At 39.8% G+C, this 12,504-nt stretch overlaps 2 protein-coding genes across 3 annotated transcripts; one reads left to right on the top strand and one right to left on the bottom strand.

Moving 5' to 3' along the window:
- Positions 1-358: 358 nt before the first annotated feature.
- Positions 359-4,154, bottom strand: LOC133166998 (uncharacterized). The gene is made up of 10 exons (XM_061297464.1): positions 4,045-4,154; positions 3,934-3,958; positions 3,280-3,393; positions 2,963-3,066; positions 2,522-2,651; positions 1,921-1,953; positions 1,822-1,845; positions 1,583-1,669; positions 1,204-1,478; positions 359-869 (listed from the first exon to the last, which is right to left on the bottom strand). Exons 1-10 carry the CDS (start codon positions 4,105-4,107, stop codon positions 441-443), a joined length of 1,284 nt encoding a protein of 427 aa, XP_061153448.1. The 5' UTR covers positions 4,108-4,154; the 3' UTR covers positions 359-440.
- Positions 4,119-12,460, top strand: chdh (choline dehydrogenase). 2 transcript variants are annotated; one of them, XM_061297440.1, is made up of 11 exons: positions 4,119-4,255; positions 5,750-5,831; positions 5,892-6,196; positions 6,664-6,894; positions 7,089-7,255; positions 7,415-7,566; positions 7,702-7,831; positions 7,898-8,032; positions 8,480-8,622; positions 9,109-9,211; positions 9,296-12,460. In XM_061297440.1, exons 2-11 carry the CDS (start codon positions 5,787-5,789, stop codon positions 9,712-9,714), a joined length of 1,830 nt encoding a protein of 609 aa, XP_061153424.1. In that variant the 5' UTR covers positions 4,119-4,255; positions 5,750-5,786; the 3' UTR covers positions 9,715-12,460. The 2 variants fall into 2 exon arrangements, with proteins under 2 accessions (XP_061153424.1, XP_061153413.1); XM_061297429.1 differs by having other exon boundaries at positions 5,750-6,196.
- The last annotated feature ends 44 nt before the right edge of the window (positions 12,461-12,504 follow it).

The following is a 12,504-nucleotide window of genomic DNA, read 5'->3' on the forward strand; positions in this document are numbered from 1 at the left end:
TTCCTCCCACCGGAAAAAGAACACCGTTTCGAACAAACTTACAATTTAACTTTAACAAAACTCAAATTTAAATTTAAATCATTTAAGTTTGTAATTTAAATTATTTAAATTTAATTTAGAAAACAATAACAAAAACATGAAAGCATATTTATATTTTATGCGTTGTCAAAACACAGTACACTGCTGTCTTATCCAGTTGATTCGCATAGTTCCTCCTAAAATATACGTTCTGGCACGTCATGTCTTATTAATTTATTATTTATGTTTAATACTTGTAGTCAAACAGATGCAGGAATCTACCCAAAAAATGCTGTTCAGAATAAATAGGTGCAACCATACGTAAAACATGAATGGAATCTTCTGTACTTAAAAAAATATATATATAATTTATTCCATAGGGTCAACTATGTGGATTATTAATATTAGTCCAAACTAAATATTCAAACAGTAATGATCACAGAATTGTCCGGCAGTGCCTCTTTCGAAATCAATAAACATCCCCTTATTTTTTCAACAGAGTCTTTTAACTTCACCATACTGTCATACCTATTATCAATTAGCCCAGGTCTCAAGAATAGAGTCAATCTCTTTTTGCCACCTTGTCTTTGAGTGTGCAGACTGCGGCACAGTTTGTTCAGATCTTTCAGTAAACAAAAAAGCTCGCATGCTCTCAGTTCTGGAGCCAGGTTACATGGCCTCTTCTCTTGGTTTTCACCTAGCTGCAGCACCCAGAACTTAGCGAGCTCATCAGCACTCTTAGCGCGACTTGCGACCATGTTGAGGATCAGAGGGTATAGGTCGTGCGCTGCAGCCGGTATGGCGATTCCCCCCATGGTGGTGGATATGGGAGTGGAGGTAGGGTGGCTTGACTGCAATGAAAGCCCCATAGTTGACATCATGGATCAATGACGGCAAAATGCATAATGCAGTAAACAAATATATTGGTTTAAGTCTGCAAGACAACCTGCACAAGAACAGGTAAAATTTGCAAAGTCCACTTCATGGAGGCCAGACATTTTGGCTTAGTTGTGTGCTTCGACTTTTTTCTAATTTTGAATATGTGCCTTTGGTCAGTAGAAAAATGGAGGTGGGTGTAAAGTATAATACAGAATGGCACAGTAGACGCAAATTTTGTTTGGACACAAGTGTTCATTTGCATCACCGAATACTGCATTCACCACCGACATAAATTTGACATCTTACCGACGGGCAAACGATGAGGACACGCTGTGCAGCTTTGACTTGGTCAGCCAGCCAACGCATGGGACCATCACGTGCAATTCTGCTCTGCTGCCATGCATCGATAGCAACGCTGCAGCCTGCATGGTTCTGCAAGAATTCTGCCAGGGCCATCACAGCCTTCTGGAAGGCTCCATTCTCAGGGGGATACACCAAGAGGACATGGATGGGACCTTCCACTGAGGTTGGTAAACTTTTAAACCCCACTGATATGGCCAAGTCAGTCCCACACCTTTTATCTGTAAGAAATACGTAAATAGGTTGTGAAGTATTCAGTGTGTTGGGGTCTAGTAGTGGTCTAGATTACAACATTCCTATTTATGTCTTGAGATTTTAAACTTACAGATAATGTATCCAGAAGTTAGGATCATCAAAACAGCCAATCCCAGATAAACATTCACCAAAATGCTGGTGAAGTTGTTTTTAGGATCTGCACCAACGAACAAATGTAAAATTGTTTTGATGTAGTCATTATGTGCAAAATAGTTGCTGAATTAATTATCGTAGAAACTGAAGTTGCAATACATATTGATGCGTATGCTGTTTTATTTTCCGCTATTGGTTGTTGTTTTTATGTCATACCTGTGGCGATATCAGTAACATCAGCTGGAGAGAAATGGATTTTACATTAGTTCATGATTACTATTATCATGAGGTAAATATGGTTTTACAATTCTTTACCTGTAGGAAAACTTGTTGGATTTGGTGCAAGACCTGGAAAAAAATACAGGACAAAGCCAAAATGTTTATTCCAATATCTTGACCCAGTTGCATCAATGAAAGGCCCTGCTACAATTAGAAAGTCAAACTGTTTATTGCACCATCTTGATACTTTGGCCTGAGCTTCAAGAACAGCACAGGAGAATGATTCAATTCTTTTTCATTCAGTGGGTTTGCGTTTCCATTTGATTACAGTGCGGCTAGCTTGTCATGGTTATTAATATGTAACTGCATGTAAAAGCTTCCAAAGCCAAAATTATCTAACATAATCAAATTCCAAGTAACAACAAATCATCTGGAACATCAAACTGATTTGTACCGATTGACGCAGTGTCCAGTGTGCATCTCTCGTAAATGACAATTTGCCAAGTATCGCATTACATGGAGTGCAATAACACTCAGGGACATTTTAAAATATAACGATTTAATTCCCTCCACACCGGGACCACCCTCTTTTCTTTTTTTTTCTTTTGTCATCAGTTCAATATTTGCAGTCATGATTGGTCGACTAAATGTAACAGTATCATCATGGATTGAGGAGTTTCAACTAAAGTGTACTTACTCGGTGTAGCTTGAGTAGTGATGATTTTTGCAAACTTATAAGAAAGGCCACTTCCCAGCGGCGGCAATGGAAGGTTGGCCACCAGGATCAAAGACCCATAGCTTTCACTCACTAAGTAATGAAACCATTTCTAAATGGGAGAGACAGAAAATACAATCATACTGTAAAAATAATTTTTGGAACTTCCACATTTCTTATACAAAGCGCTTATTTTCATGCCCAGCGCAAGGCAAGCTAACTGTGCGCATAGGTGGAGTTTTCTTTCTTTTGGTAATTTTGTGAAGGGACGTTTGCGCTGTTGTGGGAGTGAACACACTCCATCTAATTCCCAGCCAATGGGAATAGGATGGCTCCTCTCATTACTTTTAAATTCAGCATCGGAGAGACATTGACATTGTGGAAACAGAAATACAATCAGTGGATTCATCTCTGTTGTAATACCTGATGTATCCCAGTGAGGTTAGACTCGGCAAAAGGTGGAAAGTATTCACACAGGTGGACTTCCGTTCCCCTAATGCGCGTGCCAATCAGGTATTTTACGCTAGCTACACAGAGACAAGAAATGACTGATACATCTGATTTCAAGAGATTGGAGGAAAAGTCAACTCAATTTCACAAAGCTTGGATGAATTGTAAACTATTGTAGATTAAAATTTAACTTTGACAAAACATGGTCTCTAGTCTTCATACCATGCAACAAGTGATTTCAAACATCATTGGGAATATTTTTAAATACAAAGGAACTTAATGAGCCTTACCATCAATGTTAATTGCCCAGCTTATGTTTATCATGTCTATTCCTGACACTTTTACCGGCTCAACCTTCAAGTCTGCCAGCAGAGACGGACTGTTCTCACTTGAGGGAGGGAAATCTGGAGAAAGAGACCATTCTTTTTTATGCGTTCAACAATATGTATCACACTATATAGACAAGGAGACATTGCCATTCTACGTCACATACAGAACAGTGATTAAATCAATCACAAAATTAAGACAACTTGGAACTTTTTTTTAGTTATTATTATTATTACTATTTTAAACAACAGTACTTGCTTTGCCATGTAACCCCACTATGACTCAGATGCTCTTTTGTCATTTAAACAAATGTGATACTTAATAACTGCCTAGCAACAAGTGCCCATGTAAACAAGTGTCATAAGCAGGAAAAAAAAATCTTAGCAACGCTATTAATATATTTCACATTTAAAAGAGAGTAATACATAAGGAAGGAAGTTTTTTATTTTACAAATCATCCCAAATGATCAAAATGGGTTTGACAGTAAAATGGTGATCATTCAAATGTTTTTTGTTTTTTTTTAATAGCTGTACTTCTACTAAAGTACAGAGTGTGGGAACTTTTGCCACCTCTGTCCTCAATATTCATATAAGAAACATAGAACATACGTACGTACCATCATTTTCATGACACTTGACGTTCTGGAAGGACATAAAACAACATTTCTCATTATTTTGACATTTCAATGGACCTGTCACGGAGCTATTCATAAAGCAAGGCAACTTACGATGTCGTGTGACGTCACCAGAGCGACAAGATGCAAGCAGACCAAAAGTTTTAGCCTTCTCATGACTTTAACTGTGGAATTGAGATGTGAACGTGAAATGTACTCTGCTCTCCGTGTTTGTATTTATGCATGCGGAGTCCGCTGGTTCCGTCCAGGCTCCGCCCACTCGAGCCGCTCTGGCTTCTGCTGTGCTCCACTCGCCACTCAAACGGTAAGGTGGCTATTTATTTCTGCAACTTCTTGCATTTAATTGCCGTCTGTTTTGCATGCATGACACTGACGTGATTTTATATGACGTCCATAAACATGTGCAACTGAGGCGTTCCTGGTGGTCCACTGGATCACCTTTGATTTCTGCTGCTAACCTTTGGCTGTTAAACTAAAATCAACAACTTTGGAGAATCAATGTGTAATGCCTCATTTACATGATTTAGAATGCATGATGTGTTTTATTTATTTTAACGTATATTTCTGCAATGGTAAGTGGGTCAGCCAATAAGAAACACACTAGTGGACCCAGACACTGATAAGCCAAATGTTGCGAAATTGGATTCGATGTGTAGACTTTTTTTTTTAAACTCCAGTACTGCAATACTGAACTTTATTTTCCCCTTTCGGGTTTTTTGTTTGTTTGTTTTCAACATGTCAGTTCACAAATAGAGTAACTTGACATTTCAGGCTGATGGCTGAATTGAATTTGAAATTGTAAACTGGTTATATGATACATGGCCCACATGTGCCACCGTCTGCACTTGAGAATATCTTTTACCCACCCACTTATACATTAAGAGGGGCTGTTGTAGCTCTTGCTTGAACACTAGTACAGCAAAGGACATTATTAAATCCTGTTCAGATCCAAACAAGAGCAGACCAAGTTAAACATTTGTTACCTGTGAAATTAATAAGTGACCATCTCGGTCAGCATCTTAAAAGGGTCACATAAAATGCAACAATGGCTTAGTTTAACACAAATTTGCATCTAAGTGTCAAATTGGGCAGCATGGCATGAGCTAGTGGTGAGCACATCTGACTGACAGTTGAGCAATTTTACTTTTGAATCACATGCATGTTCTTTATTTTCATGCTTGAGTGGTTTTTGCCAGATACTCTGGCTTCCGGGCAGTCATTTTATTTTTGCATCCTGGATTGTAATAAAATAATTTGACACTGAGGCATTGATATTGTATGACAAAAACTATCCATGCCAAATTTTGCTCATATGGTTATTTTCTCTAAACCTTTTCTCTAAACCTTGCAATTTCATTTGTGGTCTGACTAAATGTGTACTTTAATGTAATGATTGTCAAACTTTAAAACAAGTAAACCATAAAAAATACTTAACTAAAATTCCACCATAATGATGATGAGTATAGCAAGGTATTCCCAGTGTTAAATCAAAAATGAGGTTATATTACCACTTAATATCACTGCAGCCAATGTGAAACTGCATTTAAATATAAAACAATAAAAACCCCTAAAATATTTAATTAAAAGTTTTTACAACTAAATATAACTAAATGATAACTAACTAACCAAATGTATCTCACAAAAACATTTGGGTCTCTTCAAAGGTTATGTTACGTTAAGTTTTAACCTTTCATTGAGTGATTCTATTTCATACCACTAGAGGGAGCCAGAGTACAAATAGTGGTGCACCACTCTCAAAAATCGCTGCTCTAATGTTTGCTCTGGTTTCCGCCAACAGCTGACCACTGTATGAAAAGATCACACCCAGAAGCAGGATGTTGTCGGTGGTCGTTCTTGGCCTAGCTGGAGTGAGACGAATTGTGAGTGGGAGATGTTCAGCATACAGCAGGAGCTTTTTTACCCATGTTCCTGATCGTCAGTTTGTCCCGAGGATTCGTCTCCCTGGCGCCGTCTCGCACCGTTACGGAGGTGTCAGTACCAAAAACCCTCATCGAACTCTAGTGTCATCGTCTTCAGTGTCTGCAGCCCATCAGAAATCATACAGTTATATCATCATCGGGGCGGGGTCGGCAGGCTGCGTTCTCGCCAACCGCCTCACGGAGGATGCCCAGGAGTCAGCCTTGCTGCTGGAAGCCGGGCCAAAAGACTTGCTGTTCGGCAGCGTACGGTTGTCATGGAAGATCCACATGCCGGCTGCGCTGACCTATAACCTTTGTGATGACAAGTATGAGAGTCAGTAATCACATTTAATCCAAATTGTACGGCTAACAACAGTGTGGTCATGAATCTCGATCCAGCTTGTGTTTCCAGTAGAGTCTGATCTCAGATGACCTAAATAATGTTATCGCAGCATGATATGACTCACTGTCACCTGCAAACCAAATAATTGAACATGGGTATCAATGTTTTTCGCACTTTAGCACAGATCCAAGGTGGCAAAAAAGTATTATGGTATCGATTGGTCGTTTTGATACCATTGAAAACTTTTGACCCATATGAGAAGAGACACAATGATTAGAAATGTGTCTTAGTTGAAATACAATATAAATATAATACGTTTAAATTAAGAGTGATAATGGGTAGTGTAATAAATCACATAATAGGGAACACAATCATTCCAGGAGGTCTTTTTAACTTATATTTCCCACCATCTAAACACTGGTGACACTGGCACCTTTCTTCCTCCCACAGGTACAACTGGTATTACCACACTTTGCCTCAGGCCCACATGGACAACAGGGTCATGTACTGGCCAAGGGGGCGAGTCTGGGGCGGCTCGTCTTCGCTCAACGCTATGGTGTACATCCGTGGGCACGCTGAAGACTACAACCGGTGGCAGAGAGAAGGAGCCGAGGGCTGGGATTACGACCACTGCCTGCCTTACTTCAAGAAGGCGCAGTGTCATGAACTAGGCGGCGACAGGTCTGCAACAAAAACATTTGCTCATCAATAAATGTACAAATGATGCAGAGTCATATAGCACTATTTCAGTAGTACTGATCAGTAACAATTATGCAAGCGTTGGGTGTCTTAGTCTTTCTTGGTAAAATGTAACTGCGGTCAAAGATGGATTCGACTCAGATTCGTAAACACTACACTGTGTTCCCACTTTGCAGGTATCGCGGAGATAGTGGCCCACTGCACGTGTCCAGAGGGAAGACTAACCATCCTCTTCACAAGGCTTTTATTGAGGCAGGGCAGCAGGCAGGCTACCCTTTTACTGAAGACATGAATGGATACCAACAAGAAGGCTTGGGTTGGATGGACATGACCATTTTTAAAGGTAAAGGAGCCACAGAACTACCACAACTTGAAGGTCTATTAGGATTCCATTGGATTTAATCATGGATCATTTAAATGTGCCCAACACCAAATAGATTTAACTTTTTCCATGCCTTAATATCAAATCATACTATTGTTTTACATGTTTTATATTTTTCAGGGAAGAGGTGGAGCACAGCCAGTGCCTACCTGAGACCGGTCCTGGATCGACCCAATCTAAAGACAGAGGTGTGCTGCTTGACCACCAAGATCCTGTTTGATGGCCACCGAGCTGTGGGCGTGGAATATCTACAGAAAGGAGAGACTAAACAGGTTACACAGATAGAAAGTTGAATTGATACATGTGAAATTAATTAAATCAATATTTAATAAGGTGTGAAAACACACCCCTGGGAGTACTTTCAAATTCACTGTCAATTTACAAACTCACAAATCAGTCGTTGTCAGGTCTTTGCAGATAAAGAGGTGATCCTGAGCGGCGGCGCCATCAACACACCGCACCTTCTCATGTTGTCCGGTTTGGGAAATGCCGATGACCTCAAGCAACATGGCATCCCTGTGGTCCAACACTTACCAGGTACATTTCACAAGACTAGATAAGCTTGGTCAAGAGGAGACCTTGATGTTGAGAATGTTTTCTCAGGTGTGGGCAGCAACCTGCAGGATCATTTGGAGTTATACGTCCAGCAGAAATGCACTCAGCCCATCACGCTGTACAAAGCCCAGAAACCTTTCCACATGGTCAAAATTGGCCTGGAGTGGCTCTCTATTTTCACTGGTAACACTCTCACGTGCAGAATTACACAATTAGATTAGTCATACACGGGTCAAAGATTGCAAGTACTTTGTTGAATGGGTCATTTTCTTTCTTGATATTGTATCCACTCAACAAATGAGTGTACAGTACAAATTTCAACAGTGATGCAAAATATAATTTTATAATTCATCATATAGTAAATGATTTGATTGTTTTCAAGCAACTCGAGCAATGTTGCATGAAAACGAATTTTACACTTAGCGTCCAAAGTTTATTGCACTTTTTGGGGAGTTTTGGGCAATATTTTCCTTTGATAGAATTTGAAAGTGTTTAACTTCTTACATTTATGACGTTACTTTTATCGTACTATATCGGTCCCGATCATAAGTACTCATAAAGGAGAGTTCCAAATCTGGCAGTGACAGTGAGCTCATTGTTTTCCCTCTCTTATTGTCATTTGTCACCAAGGCTACGGAGCAACGGCACACCTGGAGAGCGGAGGTTTCATTCGCAGTCGGCCACAAGTCCCACATCCTGACATTCAATTTCACTTCTTGCCTTCTCAAGTTATTGACCATGGGCGGGTTGCTTCAAAGATAGAAGCTTATCAGGTTGGTGTGCTGTGGAAACTGTCTATTTTGGCTTTGAGGGGGAGGGATGGGAAGTACGTTTATGTTCTTGTAGATTGAAGCGTGGGTGGATGATGGGCCAGATAACATTCACCCGTACTGAAAGAGAGCACTCAAACTCACGTGTCATTCAGAAGTAAAATAACGGCTGCTTTCTGAAAAACAGAAACAGCAATTGTTTCCCAGAAACTTCCAGAGAAGCTGACTGTGCATCCATCATAAAATAATAAATTCCTTCCACCACTTTGAGGGCACAACTGACTGTGCCCCACACCTGAATGAATCCAACATACATATTAGCGAAACGACAAATATGCACAGTATTTGGACATATTATTGCAATTGCAACCTCACCCATATTATGTTTAATTTTCATTAATTTAATGACACGTATTTCCCGTAGGGGCTCCCCAGACCGAAAAATTGTGGGATCCTGTACTTTATTGATTACATATAGTAATGTCATAGGTTCACGTGGGACCAATGAGAAGCACGAGTGTTGGCTGGATGAAGTTGAAGAGTGCTAACCCTCAGGACCACCCAATTCTGCAGCCCAACTACCTTTCCACAGGTACGTTTCTCATCACTTAGGTACCATAAGAAACCGACACTGATTCTATATTTGACCCTCATCGCCACCATTGTCTTCTCTCAGACGTCGATGTTTTGGAGTTCAGAGAATGCGTCAAACTCTCCCGAGAGATCTTTGCCCAAAAAGCTTTTGACCCGTTCCGGGGGCCGGAAGTTCAGCCCGGTCCCCAGATCCAGTCAGATGCCAACATCGATGCCTTTGTGCGGCACAAGGCTGACAGTGCATATCACCCGTCGTGCACGTGCAAAATGGGCGCGCCCTCCGACCCGATGGCGGTGGTGGACTCCCAGACGTGTGTGCTTGGTGTTGAGGGCCTCCGTGTGGTCGACGCGTCCATCATGCCGAGCATTGTTAGTGGCAACCTAAACGCGCCAACCATCATGATAGCAGAGAAGGCCGCCGATCTCATCAGAGGTCGCCCGCCACTTGTTGACCCACAAGTACCGGTGTACCAGCCGCTCACGCTAGATACGCAAAGATAAAACTGGAACAAGCCTCTTGTTTACTTATACTGCCACTATAGTAACTACAATGGTAACTAAAAGAGGTGTAATGTAAACCAATTTGAAAATCGGTCTGGATTTAGAAAATACGTGTGCATGGAATCGAACCAAATGGAATACAATATATATCAGGGGTGTGCATCTCGATGATTCAATATGCGTGATTACTTAGAGTGCAATATGATTTAAGGATGCTTTATTTTAACGTGGAATGATTCGATTCCGTTCAATGCAGTGGAATTAGGATTTGGTTTGCTGTGGTACAGTTCAGTCTGCGTGGCATTTTCTTCAAAGCTATATAACCCTATAAAAGATTATTCATTTTCCAAGTGAAAGTGGAGTGTACTCATTTATTTTTTTAACTGTCAAGAAGAAACTCATTACATCATAACCTTATGGACTAAGTCATACCATCTTGAATAGGATCAAAATCCTACTAAACAAATTTGAATCAAATCTTTCTACTTTAAAATCATCCATCTTTGAATCATACTGCATCGAGACATCGAAATATGTATTGAATCAGTTTTTATTGGAGAAATGACCTCCCCAAGTAACGAAACATGTACTGTAGGTTACAAACAGATAATCGCGAGGTAATTTAATGACTGGGAACAAAACACTCGACCTTAAACTGCTTGATGTCACTGTTATCTGACTAGCTCACACATGCGGCCAAACTCCATGTTCATTCATTTCTTGGCTTTTGAGCAAGCCAGACACAGCTCCCCATCGAGCACCGCCAAATCATAAAAATACAATATAGCTAGTACACATCTATTCAGTTTTACAACAATACTTAACTATATTTCCAATTTCATATGTGCCTGTGGATGCGATCGCAAAGCTTGTGATAAAAATATATGCGAGCTTGCTTATACTCCTCTTGCTCGTGTGGGGGTTTGCGATATATTCATGTCAGGTTCATTCATGTTTCATAATTGTTTAGGGGTGTGAATGTGAGTATGAATGCTTTTTTGTTTATATGTGGCCTAAAATTGACCAAAATTCAGCTGTGATTGGCTGATTTATGTCTCCACCCTCAGGCTGTTTCCCCTAAATTGTTTTCCCCGAACCTTTTATTAGTTATTTGATTAACAATTGGCGATCGACACTATAAAAAACACCGCTTATATTTTTGGGGGTTACACATACTGGAGAATTGGAAAATATTAACACAACAACGCAAGCAAGTTAGTTTTTTCAGAACAAATTACAGTTGTTTTTATTTATATCTTTTATTTACAGTTAATGTGAGGACATTTTTACAACTGCAAAACTTAAAATATTTTATTGAATTGCCCAACTTAAAGTTTTATCAAAGATCGTTGCCATGAAATTTTGAGTTCACTCAATGTTTTTTAAGAGTATGTTTTGTGAATTGAGGTCGCATTAAGGAGCTTTGGTTTATCTGAAGAGATGATCACTAGTGAACAGTCGCCTTCCTTCCTGAGTACGTGATTGTGAGTGTGAAAATTCTCACAGCCCAGGCACCCCCACCCCACAAAATAATCAGGGGAAATAGTCAGTTTGGTCTGTGCTTCGTTTGTGTTGGTTGGTGCTATAAAATAGATATTACACTTTTTCTCAAAATGCTTCGGAAATGGTGCCAAACAAAACAGATTAACCCCCCCGCAAAAAATATTTTTTGTATGGGGTGGCTGTCCAGCTTCTCTGAGGTTTTATGCCGTTGTTGTTTCCACTCACATCTGTTTCAAATGTGACATTGGAATCTTCCAGTTTGATTATATAACCCCAATTGTTTCCCGTACACATAATAAGAACCACTTTGTTTATGAGCATGGTAGGACTTTTGTTTTGTTTTTGTTTTTTTGGGTGAAGCCAATATGTCTATTTGGTATGCAGTGTCTGTTGCTGTTGACTCATCAAATTGCTCCTTTTTTTTACGATAGTTTAAAGGACGGACTAGTCTAGTCTTAGCTACAACCAGTAATTCTACAGTAAAAATGTCATTTATTTCCATCCACCTCTTTCTCTACACCCTGTCAATGGGCATTGGGGAGGTGGAGCCTTTCACATCTGATTTGATGCAGAATAAACCCAGGATTGGTCGCCACTCAATCACAGGGCACATGAGTCAATGAGTGGGACCTGAACTGAGTGAACTGCTGCGGAAAGTAATTTTTGGATGAGCCAACTACGTCTATAGACTTCACACCAAGAAAAGTCACATGCCACAAAATACAATCCAGTGTCGATGATCAGATTATTTTCTTTTTGGTATGCGTGGCCACATCGTTCTTGGTAGGATCGGTGTTGCATGTAAAAGCCAATTAAAGAGCCAAGTCTAATGACAAAACAAAATGCTAATTTTATTTACACATTAACTTTGCACAAATGGAACGACTGCTCTGTATAAGAAAACTAAAAAAACAAAAACAGGTAGTGCACTCTTCTTCTCTGCCCCAAATGCGGAATAGACACTCTGAAAGTCTTACAAACTTTTAAGTGTTGTGTTATAATGTGTAATAACTTTAGCGGGAGCATTGGAGGATGAAACAATTATTTGCTATTGTTAAGTGCATTGAATGTATAACATGTAATGAGTCAGAACTGTTTGTAAAAGCTAATGTGCACGACACAATGAAGAACCTTTGCCCAGCTGAAATGCTGCAACAATAATTGTTTACATGAAATGAAATTTTAAATGTTGAAATTGTCTTAAATTTGTTCACTCCAATTAAAGGCCTTGTAACTTCCCCCACTCCATGTCTTTGTTTTATTTACTGGTACAGATGATTGTAACAC

This window comes from Syngnathus typhle, linkage group LG2, assembly GCF_033458585.1.
Source record: "Syngnathus typhle isolate RoL2023-S1 ecotype Sweden linkage group LG2, RoL_Styp_1.0, whole genome shotgun sequence".
Lineage (NCBI taxonomy): Eukaryota > Metazoa > Chordata > Actinopteri > Syngnathiformes > Syngnathidae > Syngnathus > Syngnathus typhle.

Bases quoted from the DNA above. Each gene is read 5' to 3' on its own strand.
- LOC133166998 (XM_061297464.1), bottom strand. From the start codon at position 4,107: ATGAGAAGGCTAAAACTTTTGGTCTGCTTGCATCTTGTCGCTCTGGTG. The intron at 2,652-2,962 runs GTATTACAACAG...TCTCCCATTTAG, and splicing joins ACCTCACTGGGATACATCAG to AAATGGTTTCATTACTTAGT. The intron at 1,479-1,582 runs GTAAGTTTAAAA...TATTTCTTACAG, and splicing joins AACTTCTGGATACATTATCT to ATAAAAGGTGTGGGACTGAC.
- chdh (XM_061297429.1), top strand. From the start codon at position 5,787: ATGTTGTCGGTGGTCGTTCTTGGCCTAGCTGGAGTGAGACGAATTGTG. The intron at 6,895-7,088 runs GTCTGCAACAAA...CCCACTTTGCAG, and splicing joins CATGAACTAGGCGGCGACAG to GTATCGCGGAGATAGTGGCC. The intron at 7,832-7,897 runs GTACATTTCACA...ATGTTTTCTCAG, and splicing joins TGTGGTCCAACACTTACCAG to GTGTGGGCAGCAACCTGCAG.